General features: G+C 40.8%; 2 protein-coding genes across 11 annotated transcripts in view; one reads left to right on the forward strand and one right to left on the reverse strand.

Annotated features, from left to right (window-relative positions):
• Positions 1-18231, forward strand: part of ASB3 (ankyrin repeat and SOCS box containing 3) — a 32158-nt gene that overhangs the window by 3126 nt on the left and 10801 nt on the right. For 3 of the 9 annotated variants that reach the window (XM_072857591.1, XM_072857588.1, XM_072857593.1), the window contains exons 2-5: positions 14740-14953; positions 15337-15495; positions 17008-17120; positions 17708-17843. In XM_072857591.1, the coding sequence (XP_072713692.1) occupies positions 14758-14953; positions 15337-15495; positions 17008-17120; positions 17708-17843 (604 nt within the window). In that variant the 5' untranslated portion in view covers positions 14740-14757. The other 6 variants (XR_012041771.1, XM_072857594.1, XM_072857592.1 and 3 more) reach the window with 5 other exon arrangements.
• CHAC2 (ChaC glutathione specific gamma-glutamylcyclotransferase 2) lies at positions 892-14245 on the reverse strand. 2 transcript variants are annotated; one of them, XM_072857598.1, is made up of 3 exons: positions 14111-14245; positions 7380-7415; positions 892-4006 (listed from the first exon to the last, which is right to left on the reverse strand). In XM_072857598.1, exons 1-3 carry the CDS (start codon positions 14243-14245, stop codon positions 3623-3625), a joined length of 555 nt encoding a protein of 184 aa, XP_072713699.1. In that variant the 3' UTR covers positions 892-3622. The 2 variants fall into 2 exon arrangements, with proteins under 2 accessions (XP_072713699.1, XP_072713700.1); XM_072857599.1 differs by lacking the exon at positions 892-4006 and adding an exon at positions 4014-4524.

Here is an 18231-nt window from a genome sequence, read left to right on the forward strand (position 1 = left end):
AAAGCTAGACAAAAAAATTAAGTAAAATGTTGCATATTCACGTTACAGATTCATATATTCATAGAAGATGATTGCATATTTAATGACTTGCTATCAAATGGCTAATTGATCATACTGAGGAATATCAGATATTACATAAGCTACTTTTTAGTATCTGCTTTTTTATTTCAATTTGCATTATAGCACAATCAAATTAAACTGTCTTATTGCAGTCTTTGTACAAACCTTAGATTTTTTTTTTCCCTGTAACTTAAGCTAATATAGGACTTTCTTTTGGGAGATTCCAAAATAATTTACAGCTATATCAGCTTATGTACTGCTCAGTGGTAATCCCTTTCAGCATCACAGGGGGGGTGTATCTTGACCAACTGCTGGGCAAGTTCCTTTTCCTACAGATGGCCTTAGAAATTTTACTGTGCAGTCACACCAGGGAAGACCATCGCTGCCTACCACTATGTACTGCTTCCTTCATGCACGGAAGGACAGAGGTTCGCGCTGAGTGCTCGGTGATTTGAGTCTGTGGATCCCAGGGAGTAAAATGTGACAACATGGATATGACTATTGTTTCCTCAAACACTGGAAACAATTTTAGAGGTAGCTTCATGTGTGTGTGGTTGTATAATGAAACCATATCTAAAATCTCTATAATTTGTCACAAATTTAGATTTTGTTCTAACCAGTAGGGGAAAAAAAAAGTATATATGGCATATAAGAAGTGTATGTTCATTTTTTTGTGGTGAGTAACAGGTCTGAAAGCATACTGGGCTTCTGTCGGTGATTGAAGCTGTAGGAAGAGTCGTGGCTCAAATCCCATACAGCAAGAAGAAATGTATATTTTCAGTGCTTTAATTAAATTCCTAATTTCAACACAGTTTAAGACTGCATAATAGTAGCTAGCTCTTGTATAGTGTTTTTCCTTGTTAGATCTAACAGCATTTTATAACAAGATGCAATTAAGACACACGTTGATGTCCATCCTAATATAGATACACTTTAAATAAACATAACATCTCTGGAAATTTCTTTCTCCAACACCATTAGTAAATGTGATGCATTTTTATTGTACTGAAGTTGTATGCACAAACTGGAATGTATCGTTACAGATATTATTGCAAGCTTTATGAATCTGGAAAGTAAATGAACCAACAATGTCCTGAGTATAATTAAAGACACAAAATGTAGAGCCATACATAATCACAATGCCCCAACACAGTGCTTAAATAATTAGAGTTTTAAAGAGGGAATCATCACTGATGGTTTTGGATCATTAATGAGTGTAAGCATCCCCTGCCCTGTTTTAAGGAACAAGGATAAGTCTTTGAGGAACGAACTTTAAGAAATGCGTAGAGTGGACATGCCATTGTACGTGTTTTAACTTTACTACAGCTAGCTTAAATCTGAAGTAAGCACAAGAAAGGAAGTGCTGTTGTTGGTTGGGGTTTTTTGAGGGTACTATGCTTTTCAACACTTAAATGTTCTTGAAATAAATCATACATAACCTTTTTAGTAATGCTTAAGTATTCAGTAACACTTAAGAGTTACTTGTTAAGTCAAGGTGAATAAATGCATGCGTAATGGAGCATGCTCATTAATGTTGATTTGGGTGATGGTTATCACTGTCCATCTTTGGTGTGCGAAGTTGCTCAGCTCCAGCTTTGGGCATCTTAATGACTGTCCTTACGTACAGACACCTGGAAGCTCTGATCGTGCTCCTCTCCTGCTGTACAGCTGAATTAGTTGGGGTTGCTTTTCCACTCAAGTTATGTCAGTCTTAAACCGGCACAGTGCAGTGGAGAATCAAGACCTTTGAAGGACAGTCCATCAGTTTGCAAGTGACTCCTGTGCTAATGGAAGAATGAGGCCTTGATACATATGATTATTTTGCTAATATGATCAGAGGATTTGCTTCTGCAGTTTAGAGTAGTCCATCCAGTAATACCCCATCATGTACTCTTAAAATAGTGGCATTCAACTATTAATAGTAAACAGCAGCTTCTAAAAACTAACACACTTTTTTTTTTCTCAATGAATCAATGCTTGAGAGATGCCAGAGGCACACTACAATTATAATCTAGTATGTAAAAAAAATACAGCTTTCTTGGTTAAATATTTTAAGTGGTCTAATTATCTCGAATTTAGGTTGGCATTTTAATATCCTATTTTCTACTCGTCTAGCTGCCTTTCTCAAATGTTTCCTATTAACATTCATTTATGTTGTTGGCGTTTGTAGGTGGCCAAGTAAAATAGTAGCAGCTTGTTATTTTGAGAACCCTGATATTTTCAAGCAATTACAAATACAAACCAGGAAAATGTAAAGAAGAGAAAGGGACAACCTGTATAGTAGAAACAGGCGGGTTTTGCAATTACTGACGCAAAATATAGGCTTCCAAGCTACTACTAAACACACATCCTCTGTAGGAGAAAATGTGACATTACATGGTGTTTGAAATAGGACTTTTCTGATGTGAACATACAAAAATACAGTTTGTTAAAAGTTAACAAAAATAACTTAAATTTTTGAGAAGCAAGACAAGTCCTTGTTGGGACGGAAACTCCATTTGCTTATGTTTGGCATAAAGTAAGCCAACTAACCTAAACTGGTGGCTTTTCAACCCTCTTTGTTTGGATGTCTGTACAACACACGCAAGGTTACTGAAAAGAGGGTTCCTTTCTTAATTACCTTTTGTCTGTGAATCCCTGAAAGAGTGGTTGAAAATTACTGGCTTAAAATCTATCCCCAGAGACTGGTGATTTTTTTAGGAGATGGGGTTACAACAGCATCTAAAGGCAAATAACAAAGATGAGAGTTTCTGAACATTCTTGCTGCATTGTGACTTCAAGTCATACTCTTAGTTAATTTAAATGTTTTGGCTTTATTCTTTATATTAATCTTAAAAAATAAAATGAGGCACTGATAAGTTATGGCTTGTTTGTGTCAAAGTACCCTGTGCTTTGGTTTTCAAGGGCTTGACGTAATGAGCCAAGGGAAAGAATGATTTCCTTGACAACGAAATGGTTTATCCTCTGCATTTAAGGACAGACGAATATATAAAGGGTAAGATGACTAATTCAGCGGAATAATTTAATTTCAGTGAAGTTGAACATTGATGATATAAAAATGTTCTACTATGCATTTACTATACAATTTGCAGCAACTAGTTAACATTTATCTCCTTAGCTGCAGTGAGCTCCACGCCTGTGGTCTTGAATTAGAAAGAACTATCACTTAAATCAGTGGGAGTTGTACCTGAATGCAGATTTTGATCTTAAAAATATTCTAAAGATTTATTTTAAACCTGAAATAATTAAAAAAATAAATCTTCAAACAAAGAGAAGCTTAAGTGGTTCTCTTGAGATTTTCATAAAGATGTAGTCTTTGGATAAAAACCCAATATACCAAATTCAAACCTAAAACACTTCCGCTGCTTCCCTTTCTATAGACTCCTGAAAGAATGATTTTTGTAACAGTACGTTTTAACGACCAACTACTATTTTGAACGCAATATTAAAATAAATAAGATAGCATAGTACAGCGAAACATGCCTCCCAAGTCATATACCCATTGTGCAACGAAACCATTCCTCTGAAGATGAAGCAAGATCATTAAAAGTAAGAAGTTCTTTTATAGGCAATTTAGGGTTTGATGCTTTTCCAAGAGTTCCTTTACTAGTTTCTCTAAGGAGAAGAGATGCTCGTCTACATCTTCTGGTACGAGATTTCTGATAGAATTAGCAAGTTCAAACAGGTATTCTGTGTTTCTTCCACTGGGACCAACTGCATTAAAAATCTGTTCTGCAATTTCTTCTAGAGGTGCTGGACCAAGGTAGTTAGGGTTGTCACAAGTGCCAATGTATAACAATACATCAAACGGTTTTACTGACGAGTCTTTTGGATAGAAAATGACAGCTGTAGTCCTGTAGCCTCCTTTCTCTCTGAAGTCCAGGTATGCCTTTACTTCACATTCTTGTCCAGCTGGCAATCTGTAAGCAACACCCCATACGCACCCCTGTTGAAGGACATAAGAAAAGAAAATCCAAGCAGTGTTCATAATGATACTCGCAAATGAATGTATTTCTATTGTATTTAGGCAAAACTCTCTTAAAAAAAAAATTCTTCAATTTTCAATCTTTTTATAGCTATTTCTCGCACTGTTTGTAGAAGGAGTCCCAAATTAAAAGAGTGGTTTTCTTTAGGAAATCTTCAGTCAAATGGTAATTATGCAGATTGATCATCCACTTTCTTGCTAATGCTGAGGCCTTTCTTACAAAACAATTTCTTGTTGCAGTTAAGCTTGAAGTAGTAAATAGCCTTGGCATGTGCTACTAAGGAGCTGGCAAAAAGGATATGAAGTATCTTCATGAACTCACAAAATTTGTATCTGAAAATTAAGATTTTAAGTAGTACCAAATTCAAAGTAACATTGATCAGGTCCTTTCTCTGTTTAGTTACAGTTTCATTTCTAAGGACCTGGGTGTCACATCTGGTACATGCACTTGGAGGGATGAGTGTGGTAACATTACTGCACTGAAACGGAATCAGAGAAGAAAAAGCTGAGATGAACTTGCATTTTGCACAAATAAACATGGCATATCCAGCACCTCAGCAAACGCTGTTAGGATAAATTTCACTACCATCTTTGAGAACCTGAATATCTCTTCATTCTCTTCACAGACAAGATCTTTGCAGAAGTATTTAACTGTGGTGTGAATTAGTTATGCTCCCTTACCAAGTTTTATATAAACAAATCGGTGAGCTCTGTGGAGGGATTGATTTGCATGGGGTTTTGTTTTCAAGTAGCATAGGAGAACGATGATGGTCTGTTATCCGCTAAGGGCTGCATATTGTTTCTTACAAGTGCTGTTTTAAAATAAATGGTAGGCTGTTTTGTCTGCTAGCAACATCAAATGTGGATACGTAGGTATACGTATCAATGCTACCGTTATGATGACAAAGCAATTAACGTTTTGGTTTTTTTCCCCCCTAAAACTGGATCTTAGTATTTAGTCATGCTATCAGACGATGCTGGGGTGTTGGTGTTAATTAATGAGCGTTGAATTTTGCAGTCAGACTATATGCTGGTCAAAGGCATTTTATTAAAAAAAATCAGGACTCATTTTCTATTGCATCCTTTGTAGATGGTTACAGCATTTGATGTGCTGTGGCCAGGAACAGCACTAACAAGTACAAAAATGGGTTCCTTGCTTTCCCTCAGCCACCTGGGATGCTGGTTCACTCCAGCTGTCTGCGGGAAACGCGTTAGTTTTAAAAACAGCCTCTTCTGCGCATGTTACTCTCTGGAGTTAAATCTGCCATTCAGACCTACTTTGGTGTTGACAGGAAAATACATATGGGTGTGGTGGAGACAGGGATTTAAAGCAGACACTTTGTTACTGCTAGTTAATTAATTTAGTTTTCAGTATAGAGGATGCCTGTTTCAGATGATGGAAAATCATAATTCCGAAATCTGACAAGGAGCATGATGTTCTTTTTCTGTGTGGTTTCCTCTGAACTGGCAAAGAAATTCAGATGGAGCAAGTTAAAATAACTCTCTAACTCGGTGTTTCCAAGCTGCACTATGTGTATCACTAGTGGAAAAGGACACACGGGCTAGCACAGAGCTGAGAGCTGGCATTGCTGGGAAAAGTACCACTGCTGTTGTCAGCACGGTATTTGGTGTCTGCGTGCAGGGGAATAATTGCTGTAGTCTGCTAAGGTATCTTCAAAATAAGGTTACTTTTTCAAACTGCAGAATGAGTAACTGAAATTAAAGCAAATGACTTGTCATATCATTTGATGTTTATGTGTAAAGTGTGATTATCTGGCCACACCAGATTCTGGAGAAAAGGGAAAAAACCCCAACCAAACAAAACTGGTTTGCTAAGGGGAACAAAGTTTCTATGGTAACGAATAAGTTTGCTTAACAATACAAACTGAGTGACAACAAACATAAGCATTCTTTGTCTATATAGGCATCTGTGTAACATAATGGTGCTCAGCAGTACAGTAATGTGAAAAAAACCTTACTAGAAAGGTACAGAAAATCACAATGAGAGAGAGTGCATTGCATTTTGCTGGTTTTGCTAACTGCAAAAAACAGATGAAGTTTTCGATTGCCGCTAAACTTACCTCTCTTTGTGGCTGCTATTTCAGTGAGATAGGTAAGACAGCAGTACCATAATTGTATAGGTAAGCAACTGTAAATAAAAACTAACTACCAAAATACCTATCCTCCGTGTCTTACGGCCTTGTGTCGTGTGGCCTTGCTCTCCCTCTGCTTCCATGCCATCCTTCCTTCCCTCCTGCCCCTCTGGAGGCACCAGTACCTGCAGGGATTCCCTCTCCTGGAGCGGTGTGGAGCTGGACGGACACACAACCACCACAGACGTCCCCAGCAAGGTGCCAGAACGGAGCGCACTGCTGGGTCTGGGGGGCCTGGAGGATCAGCAGGGAGCGGGAAAGCAATCGCATCCAAGGTGCATCCTGCAATAGCCGCCCCAGCCTAGCTCAATGCTTTTGTCCTAGCTGGTGAGCAGCCCAACCGAGAGCTGTCTAGTGGGTAAGATCCCTAAAAAAAATTGCAGGTAGTTGTAAGATAGCTTCTTTACTATCAAACAGAATTAGAAATGGGTAAAATGTAAGTCTAAGTACTTTTATAAGCAGAAAAATCTTGATTTTCCTACAGCTTACATGACTGTAAGCCTAGCCCTTGTTTCATGTCCCCTCCCTCCCCAGCCCAGGCACTCCCTTTGCAAACGCTTCCATTGCACTAAGTTGAGACTTAGGGAAAAGGTCAAAAGATAAGCAAGAATAGTAGACTCGGGCCAATGACCATTTTCTCTAAACAGGAGCTAATTTCACAATATTACATAGAAACCAGAAGTACAGTTGTGGCATTTAATTCCTTAAGCATTTTATCTGTGTAGCAAAAAATAAAGCAAGGGTATCTCCTTTTTTATCACTGCAATGTAATCTTGATTTGTTTCAGTTTTTATTTTGAAAGGGCAAGATTACAGTTCTGACACAACATCTGGGGTCTACTGTTGGCGTATTGTCAGCACTATACCTACGCTGAAAGTAAAATTCTGCATCTTAGAACTGGATAGCTGGAAGCTGAATTCAGGAAAATACTTCCAAATATACCTTTGGTAATAACAGACCCAAACTACTTCTAGTTTCTTAGTTTAGATTGATTGATTTATTTGCAACAATCAAGAGTCATTGGTGTAACTCCAAGACGTTTTGAGAGAACTTTTCATTGCACTAAAGATAACTCAATTATTTGCTTGTAGAGAAGCAAAAATTAATAGAGACTTACTACACAGGCTGGGAATGCAACAGGACATTCTGTGCACTACAGAGATAGAACAGGAGTACTATACCTCGGGATCTTCAACCAGAGTCACAACTCTTCCAGGCTAAAATTTAAAGAAAAAATTGTAGTTCAGTTAGAGGCATTTACCCTAAATCATGAGCAAAACAAAACAAGAAAAAAAAAAAACAATGAAAAGTAATGAAAAGGTCTGAGAACTAATCCAGGACAATCTCAATAAGGTCTATTTCTTTGAGATCCAGTATAAATATTTTCTGAGAACAGCTTTTGATCTGTATTAGATAAACTGTGATAAACAAAATGTTAAATTCTGAACAGAAAGTGTCTGCAACATAGAAGTTAAATTAAGGGCAGTCATAAACAGGGAGGTTTTGAATGCCCTTGCTTTGTATGTGCTGTCCAGACTCAATTCTATTCCTGTTTAAAATGGCGACAATAATTCATGAATGTAAAACTAGCTCTGAGGAGCGCACCTTCCTCAGTCATGTTGCTTCTCCACAGTACTATGTGATTTTTTTTTTTTTTAAATCTCCGGAGTGACGATGAGGTGAACCTTCTCACTTGTATTCAAAAAGTTTATACACAGGCATGGAAAATAACGTAACATAGAAATGTAGCTTGCGTAGAACTAAGCAAGATATTGCCACTTCTGGCTCGGTTTGCACTAACTGGATTTTAGAAAATGTTAATTGCACGCTATGACACGTGGCAACTCCTAGGTTTAAAAGCTCCTCGCTAATTAGCTGTTTTTGAAAACACATAGCAAAGAAATCTGCTAGTAATTTTTAGTAAGCACCATGTTAGCACCATGTTATTCAAAGCTGAAAAAAGAAATTTATTGTGCAAAAGACTATTTTCCCCTTCTTTTCCCCCTCCCAGCTCATTCTCCCTTACGGCGCAGAGGGAGGATACCTTGGTAATGGCTTATTTTTCCATTGAGTTACTTCTTGCAGGAAGAGTAAGAAGCCAGTTTGTAAATACTGAAAAGAAAATTGTTGAAATTTGTTGTATAACCTGGAGTATAAAATTTTAAAACATAAAACCCTATGGAGAACTACATCTGTAGTTTAAAATGCTAATTGTGGCATCAAATTAGTGGACAAGTGTCTTTGATTAGAGGTAAGGGAAAGCAGAGGTACTAGCATTCAGTTTTAGTGTAGGATAGGAATTCATTCTCGTAGGAGTTACAAAGATAAGCTGAACTTGGTGTACTTGGATGCATGCTTTTCATTTAGTCTTGGCTAACTTTCAGTCTTGGGTGACCACATTTCACTCTTTTTATGACTCTTCACTAACGGTCTCACCGACACGTCCACGCTTTTCTGTTTGGTAAGTCTCTCGCGCAGTAAAAGCGTAGGGTTTTCTCCTGCACCGAGTCCCTGGCAAGCCATGCATTCTTTTGGTAACAAGCCAAATATGAAGTCTAGTTTTTGCAGAGCACTTTATAGATACCATCAACTGTAGATATTATTTATTCAGTGTCAGATCTTTTATAATCTTAAAGGCTGTTTGTTTATAAATGATTGATAAAATAAGGCGACAAAACTAAATGAACACTAAATGATTACTATTTGAGTACTTGGAGGAAACAGGTCTGTTACCATGATTAATCAAGATAACTTAGGTGTTCCTTTTGGGAAGTTTTTTCCATAGCCATTAATACTTCCCTGACTTGTGTACTCAATACTGGTCACTAAGATTTTGTAAATTATGGATTAAAGAGACATTCTGTGGTGGGCAACAACTTTCTCTGTATTACCAGGAATGCCTGTATCTGAAGCCTAAATGCTAAATGAAAGTGAAGTACTGAAGAATACTTAATCTTCAGATTGGTTGTGTGATGGAAGAACCATCTGTTTGTCTAGGGAAGGACAGGATATTTATTGTACTGGTTTGCAGAGTCCTTGTCTTGCATGGAACTACCTAAACCAAACACCATGAAGGAACCATGGGTATTACTTCTGCTAGCTAAGTAAAGAAAATAACACATCTATAAATGACCAGCTGTATAGCATAAACCAAAACCCTATTTGTTGTTCCCAAGTACTGTCAAGGGCGAACCCGAATGATCTCTTAAATCAGATGTCTTTGAGGGATTTGTGTCAGTTCTGTGCAGCCTACTGCCAGGAAGGCTGACAAAGGCAACCTTCCGTTGGCTCACGCTGGAGCAGCAGTGTGGTCTGCGGCCGCGCAGGAATTTTCTAAGGCATCGGTGGTGCTAAGGGCTATCACCCCTCTGAATCAGAAGGCAAGCCATTGCAGAAAATTAAATACAGGTCGTTTCAGCTCTTAGCATTGTATTTCACTTCAAGCCCTCAACTGTACTGCACGCTAGAGCTCCCAAATGTACTCCTGTCTTAAGAGTGCACGTGATGGGAGATTCTTCCAGGTTTTACCATCCTGGGTTCAGTAAAAAGAGGAAAATAGGATTAGCATGGTGCAGAGTCTGTGCTGGAGTCTATGACGTTCTCCTGGCACGGGGGCTTTGTCTATCTGCGTGGAGGTAAAGGTCCCCAGGACAGTCCTGAGGTCCAGCTGATTGGTGCTGTGAAATAGTGGGGTAAACTGAAATAAGATCTTCCACTGTTAGATTGTTTTCAGTGGTACCATAAACTGCTCAGCTACTAAAATTACTAAGTATTTACTGATAAAGGAATCAATTTTTGCATCTGGATGTGAAAGTGAGATGGAATAAAAGGAAATACGACCTTAGAAATAATTTTAGCTTGATTACATTTTTAAATTTTTTCAGAAAGGGAGGTGTAAGTTTGCTAAGAAGTCAAATGTAATAAATTAAAATGGTTTCCTTAAGCACAAGTTTATTTAAACAAAGTGTAGCCTTTTCAACGTCCTTTTCCTGTGGCTTATTACGGCATAACAGGAGCCTATCTATCCATCCTTTCCCCTACAGCCGCCTTGCTGGCAGCCACCCAAGGGGAAGAAACCGCCAGGGTAAATCAGGGAATCGCAGATGTGGGAAGGCACCTCTGGAGATCCTGTAGTCCAACCGCCTTTTTTCTCCATTTCACCTTTAACAAACTAAAAGCCCTTCGTTATCTTAAAATGATTTAACCTTAGGCTGACCCAGTAATTTTGTGCATGCAGAAGCTCGTAGTTTTCTGTGTGGACACTGTTTGGACAGTGGCAGCAGGCAGCTGGAGCTAAATTAATCATGTTGTCAGGTTTCCCTGGGTTTTTTTTCTAAGCACATCGGAGGGCTAGGAACAAAGACAGTCTCTGGCAGAGCCAGAACTGAGATTCCCCAAATGACAGCATGGCACACCGGCAGGCCTGACAAGTGAGTGCCAGCACCAGATCAAGGAGTGCGGCTAAAGCAAGTGGTCCGAAACTGGGAGGGAGAAAGATTGTAAGGAGAGGATGCCATACTTCACTGTTTTGGCAGTAGCAAGCTATTAGTTTGGTTCAAACCATATTGTGATAATAACGGCTTCAACTCTTGAATGCATTTACACTTCCGTGCTGTTCCATGCAAAAGCAAACTCCCAGACTTCAATGTTTGAGAAGGTTTATGTGAATCATGCAGGTTTGCATTTCTGACGCCCTTTTTTTTCTGAAGCTTGCACTAAGAAATTTGAATTCGCCATTTATGAAAACATTTTCGTTACTTATTCAGGTCTTTCTAAGCCAGCAGCGCTTTTTTCAGGGAACACTGTTATTGCCTGGTAAAAATTCAAGCTGCTTTAATGTACTATGCAGAATAATCCTCTGAAAATCTTATTTTTAAATACAGCTAATGTGTAAGTTGCCGTATATTTTTCAAGAAAGGGTTATTCCTTTTTTTGCATTCTTAATCTGTTCTAACAAAACTTTTTCCAATTTAACATCCTGTTAACTATAAAGTTTAAACATCATGATTAAACATCACTTTATAACTAGTGAACCGTCTTATTGCAGTATGAGTTGAGCAGTTCAAAGTACGATTACAAGGTCAACCGAGTTTTGTACTAAAAGCTCGCAGCCACTTTACGTAAAAGTGCTCCATACGTTTCTGTTGCGCTGACCGTGGAATGTTGGAGCAACGAGTGTTTTCAGGAGAGGGTTTTTTTAACTTGTTGGCTACTATTTTATTGCTGTTCTTTAAAATGTGTTAGTACTGCAGGACCAGTTTCACTTGTAGCTCACCCACAAGAGATGTAATTCATCTCTGACGTCAAGGATTGTAAAGATTTTATAGCAGAGAGCGTTTGGCCTGGTGAAATGGGAGGTCCCAGCTGGGTGTTTTCTCAGCGTACGCCGAGGGAGCCTTTTTGCCTTGCAAGTTGGAGTAACAACCCATGGACTGCAGGAATACAAAAGGGCGTTAACTTGTTGACGCTGAGAAAAAGTGTATTTTGTTAATGCTAAGTGTTTATATAAAACACAAAATGCATTAACCAGTTTACATAAAAAATGATCTGTGCCCTCAGTCTGTCCAAACAAGCATCTAAATAGAAAGAGAACAACACATGGGCTTGTGTACGGTTTTTTTGTTGTTGTTCTAAGGCTCTGTATGCCTGCAGGTGATGGTTCTGGGTATGGTCTTGACTGGGGCAGAAATAAACGTGTAAGCTTCTTGGAACTAAGTATATGCTAGTGGGTGGTAACCTGGTGTGGCCATTTTGCAAGATTTCCAATATCTGCACAGGGACAGTCACTCTGAGTATTGCCCGGAATTTCAGCTAGCCCAGCAGGAGATAATGCAAGGAGGTCACCGAGGATACTTCCCAAAATGAAGAAAAACTGGCTGGTGTGGGTTTCATTCCTTTCCGAGGCCCCAAGAGTAAGACTTTCTTTGTTGACTGATTAGGGTTTTTTTAAATTTTTTTTTAAAAGCCTGGTTTCCTAAGTAGGGGAGGCTGATGGGATGATGCTCTGTCATGCCCCACCCTAACAACTTTTGCACGTGCTTTTCAATTCATCCAAATTCAAGAGAAGAATAGAAATTTCCCAATGCTCATACAAACATAATCTTTGAAAAGGGATGACTGGTAGGTGAGAAATCAGTGTTCCCACTGAGAAAGCGAACGATAGCTGTCCAGTCAGCAGAGCTAACCGAGCCAGCCGCAGGGCATACTGCATCTCTCCAGCCAGGTGAGGCGGCGGCTGAGAGCGGGGCAGGTCTGGAGCCAGGAATTGTGTGTATGACGGCACGTAAGCTGGGTGACAAAGCGAGGCTTTCGACTCGATCTTAAAAGCAACGTGGCAAAGCCTTTTGGGGCTCGAGTTCAGAACCGGGACAGCTGCATTTGCACAGCACTGCTCTAAGCTGAAAAACATGCCTGCCGAGCCCGAATCCTCTTGCGCATAACTTGTTTTGTCGCAGTAAACCTTTTTTTTTTTTTTTTAAAATACTAGATGCCCAGCTTGTGCTAGTACCTGAAGCATGGTGATTTGCCTTGCAGAAAAGTAAATGCAAGGGGGGGGTTGTATTATCTTGCCGTACTGTGCAAGTTATTTTATGGTGTTTGAGGTTCTAATTAGTGCTATTGAGAACTAGATGAAAATTTCTTCCATGCTACATGTAGCACGCTGTGTTTTATTTTTAAAAAGAATCCTTGCGCCTTTTCTGTAGGAGCTCTTTTAAAGCCGTATTCCAGTCTCAGAGTGGAGTTACCAGGGCGCAGGTTAGACGACTGCTTTAGGGAGCATGAGGAAAACATACTTTCACAATATAAAACCAGCATTCAAAGTAGGTAAATTGTTAGAGCGCTGTATGCAAGTATCAGCTGCTATACATTTATGATCAGTTTGCCTTTCTGATGACTAAATCGTGAGCAGCATCTGCAGCTGTAAATAACAGTCCTGCCACATCAAAGTCATTCATCTAACTTGCTGGGTGCTTCTGTAACCTATTGTTTCTTTAACGTGTGTCGAGCTATTTAGGATTACATGAGGGTGATAGCCCTTCTGTGCGGAGGGTGGTACAGGCTTTCAAAGCAGAGTAAGAGACTATTATTCTCGCTCCTGTGGCTTAAAAATATGTATGTTCGCATGAAATTGGGAATGCTCGCTTCTGGAATTTTAGTTTCTTTTTCTTGGTGGCCCTCCCCACCCCCCTTTCCAAACAGTAAATATTTCCTCCTCCATGAGTTTTCACTTGAAAGTAGAAAAGCTGAAAAACAGTGAGGTAGTTACTCAGATCAGCGCTTCTGGCCTTTCCTTATTAACCAGCCTTTCTCTTCAAAGCCTGACACCCACACTGAGGGATTTTTCCTTAGTTATTTAGATTAATGTCTATAATAACTAACTCGGTTATTTCTGAGCTATTGAAATGGACTGACAGTTATTTTTGTTACCATTCTTCTCCTCTTTGAAGTTCATTATGTTGTTTGGTTGGGTTTGGTTTTTTTTTTTTTAATTGACAGTACAGAAAGACAATGAATTCTTGAACTTGAGGAAATGCTTCTCGCCCCAATGGAATAAATTGGAAGTCAAAGTGGAAATCCCTACCCTCAGTGCTCTGCAAAAGAAGACGGGGCTACCCGGCATCAGCAAGCACCAGTGCTGCTAAGATGCACTTCTAAGTTTAAGACAGACCCAGGACTGCAGGAGCGGGGCCGAGGCCCCCGGCGGTCCGGCTGCGCTGGGCGCCGCCGGTGCTCCCGGGGCAGGCCGGCTGACGGCCGCGGGCCGGGGCAGGCTGCGAGCCGCCGGCAGAGCCCCCGCGCCGGCAGGCCCAGGCCCGGGCCCGCCCGCCCCGCCGCCGCGGTGAGGGGCCGGGCCCGCCCGCCGCCTCCGCCGGGCCCGCGGCCGCCCGGGGAGCGCCGCGCCCCGCCTCACCTTGCCCGGCACGCCGCGGTGGTCGGTGCTGCCCTGCCAGAAGCGGCGGCTGTAGCCCAGGATGCGCCCCACCATCTTCTCCTCGTAGGGGAAATCCACCTTCCAGATGAGGGAGCCGTAGCCGAACACCCACATGGCTGACCGCCCGCCCGACTGCCGGGCGGCCCGGCCGCCGCGGGCCTGCGCACTGCCGCGGGGCGGCCCCGCGCCGGCGGGGGGAAAGCGGCTTCCCCCTCGGCAGCCGGCGCGGCGGGTGCGGGCCCTGGGCTGCCGCCGGCCTCGGGGCTTTCCGGGGGTGGGGGGGCTCCTGCCGGAGCCGCGGCCTGGCCCTGGTTCTGCGGGGAGTCCGTGCGAGCCGGCCTTGTGCGCGGAGGTTCGGCTTCGGAGTCGTGTCGGTGGGCCCGGGGGGAGCGACTGGCCCCCCTCGGTGACGGTGCCTGCCGGGGAGCAATGAGCGCCCCCAAACCCCACTAACAAACGAGCACCCTCCCCCCAAACAACCCAACCCAAACAAAGACCTCTGCCAAAACCCCGGAAACCAAACCCCCCATATACATACGCTGTACTAACGGGCATCTTCCCCCCCCCCTCCTCTCCTTCCCTTTTTTCCTCTCCCCTTCCTCCCGCAGAGTTTGCCGTAGACAAGGATGGATTTCACGGAGGCCTATTCCGATCGATGCTCTGCTGTGGGGCTTGCAGCCAGAAAAGGAAATGTTAAAATGCTGAGGAAACTAATGAAGCAGGGATACAGCATCGATGTGCCGGATAACAGGGGGTGGGTGCCAATCCACGAAGCAGCAGCTCACAATTCGAGTGAATGTCTGAGGCTGCTAGTTCGTGCAGGTAAGGAAAATTTGATGTGAAATAGCGCGATTTTCTGCTAAATTACCCTGTCATATACAATATAAATGAAATAGATTTCCGTTTTCTTAGTTCTTTTGTAAATTTCTGTGTGGTTTCATAGGTACCGACTAGCTGGGGTAAAGAGAAACTGGCATGTTGGAGTCTGGGAGTGACATTTGGTTCCACTTTACCTCCTCTGTCCAAGGCGGGTGTCTGCGTAGGGCCAGCAATAACCGACACTGCTGTTTGAGAGAGTTGACAAGGGCACGTTTGTGGATACGCTTGTAGGCCACACACCTCAAATAACTTAGTTATTTTAAGAAAATAACTGTGTCTTGTAACTTATTGCCAACTATACCTTTTTTCGTTATTCTCATGTGTAGCTCCATCTGATGACTACATAAATTCAAAGACGTTTGAAGGGATGTGTGCGCTGCACCTTTCGGCACACCACGGGTCTTTGGGAAGTGTTCGTGTTCTTCTGGAAGCTGGGGCTGACCCCAATGAAGTTACCACTGAAGCAACCACCGCGCTGTTCCTAGGTGACACGAGCTTTCTTGAAATCTCCGAACGGCCAACGAGTGGGGAATAGCTTATTCACTGAGTTTAAACTCACCAGAGTTCATTCACTGCCTATCACATTTCATATTTTTGTAGCCTAAATACTAGGCTTTAGACTCAGGGATGGAGTGGGTCTAGGGATTGCTTTTTATTTATGGATAAACCTGCTTCAGACTGTGTTTTAAAACAAACTTCTAAAAACAAATTGGTTTTTTGCATCGCCTTCTTTCTAGCACAGAAAAGGTCTAGGATGTATAGTATTACATCTGTATGAGGGTGTTTCAAGTCTTTTTTTTTTTAATTCCTCCCTACTTATGTTAGAAGACCTTTTATTATTTTTGCAATTTCTAGTTTGGCAATTAAGGTCCATTATTTTAGTATTTTTCCTATGATTTATGTTTGACATAATTAAATGCTGAAAACTTCTGCTATAGTGAGTCCTCAGAGTGTAAATCATCTGATCACATATCCTTATTGTTTTACTCACCTCTGTACCCAGGCGAGCATCGTGGCTGCCACGTTACCTGTGTTTACAAGTCTATCCACGTTTTCTTTGTAAACAACTAAATAGCTTATTTGCTTAAAACAGTTGGTAACAGGCAGCACGTGTGGGGAAATCATCATTAAAAGCACACCGGATAATGGTAATTAACACTATGTATAAGTGCTTACATAGATTAGACAGGACCAAGGAACAGTCCTGGGGCTGCGTATCCAAGGGATTTTTTTAAAAAGGAAAAAGTTTATGGTCAGGTTAGTCCAGACTATATAACGGGGTTATGGCACAGCTCTGCGTTGGACATCGAGTACTGCAGGCCAGAGGCGCTCCTTTGGCGAGCTGGTGCACTAATACTCTAAAAATTCTTCAGTCAGTAGCGACTATTCGCAGGTCATTTATCACCATACCAAGCTTTTACGGTTACGCAGGAAATGTGCCTTGGTAGAATTGCTGTTGGCAAAAACTTGAGGGTGAATCAGGATGCTAAAGGAGGCTTTGTCAATGAATGCATTAGCATAAATTAAATGTACACATTATAAATTGATTTTATATAGGTGTTTAAAACAGTTTTAAGCTTTTTTTAAAAATAAAGTTTAAGTTTGGGGGAATTGGTTGTAAGATAGCCACTGGGCTTCACGAGTTTGGGAGGCCGTTGCGACTGTCATGCAGTTAGGTGCCTGCTGCAAAATTGCCTCCGTGCTCCACAGGAAAGAGGGAGAGAGAAACTGGCTTTTGTTATCTGTGTTAGCACAGCGTAGGTGGAATTTTAACAAGTCTAACTAAAATTTTTGTGGATAAATTTCCATTCTCCAACTCTGTTTTGGGGGTGTAAATGTAAAAGGCAAGTAAGCATATATAAGGCAAGTTTAAAAGAATTATGATTATTGTGTCAGGAAGTTAGTGGTGAGACCACTTGAGTTTTTCAATGAGTTCTTTAAATCCAGTTAATATGAATTTTTTTCTTTTTTTTTTTTTTTTACTCTTCTATTTGAAGCTGTTGAAAACGGACATGCAGACATTGTGAAGTTTCTGCTCCAACACGGAGCAAATGTTAAAGGACCTCATTCTTGGTCTGGATGGAATTCTTTGCACCAAGCTTCTTTTCAGGTAACCTGTAAGTGTATCATATAATTTCCATGTAACACGGTGTATTCCGAGTGATAATTTATCTATTTCTTTGCCTTTTTATCGGGTCATTTTTCCTAACCTACCCTAGCAGTCATAAGGTTGTCTAAATGCTGAAGGGCTTGCAATGCACTGAAGAGTGTATCTGAAACTACAGGAGATGTTGATGTTGGGAAGCAATAATTATATAAGTAGTATAAGTATTGCATGTACTCACAAGCTCATGTGTTGTATTTGGGAAGTGAATCTCTCACAAGATTTTTTTGAGAAAGAGTTCTGTTTAGTATCTCATCGTCAGTGAGACGACCTATTTCCGAGATAGAAATGTGTTGGCTTAATGGTTCTAATAAACTAATTTAATTTCCATTTGTACGTATCATGTAAATCGGCAAATGTGAAAAATCAAATTAAACTTGTCTAATTTTTTCTGCCATTAATTTTTCGGTACATCTCTAGAATATCGAATGTATTGCCTTTTTTCTTATTTCTCTTTGGAATGTGTGGGGAAAAATAGATTATGCCAATTCCCTACTTTGTTGTTGGTTAAGAATTAAAAATATTTATTTCAGGGATACACTGAGATAATGAAAATACTCCTGGAGAAAGGGGCAAGCAAGGAATGTAAGGATGACTTTGGAATTACACCTTTGTTTGTTGCTGCTCAGTATGGAAAGCTGGAGAGTTTAAGGCTGCTTATATCCTATGGTAATAGTAATCCTTCATTTAGCTTCGTTGTTCTTAAACTTGCATCAGCCTGTCACCAGATACAATTTTAGTTCTACTTCTGCACTTCATAACTTCAAATTTTAGTGGTTTTACTGTAATTTTAGTTGCAGATGGGTATGCAAAACCATCTTAATTGCTTAAATCTTGTTTCAGTAATTTAATGTAGTTTTCGGCAAGTGATGGTAGGAAATAATAAATCAAAACGATGAAAATGTTAAGGTTCATAGGGGTCTTCTAGAAGCCCTCAATAGCACTACGTTAGTGGTCTGATTTTGATGACGTTGCTATTATAATAGGATATTGTTCAGGCTAAGTGCAGATCTCTCTCTGGTCGTAAAGTGACAGCAGCAGTTTCATTCACATAATG

This window comes from Ciconia boyciana, chromosome 3 (assembly GCF_034638445.1).
Source record: "Ciconia boyciana chromosome 3, ASM3463844v1, whole genome shotgun sequence".
In the NCBI taxonomy this organism is placed as follows: Eukaryota; Metazoa; Chordata; class Aves; order Ciconiiformes; family Ciconiidae; genus Ciconia; species Ciconia boyciana.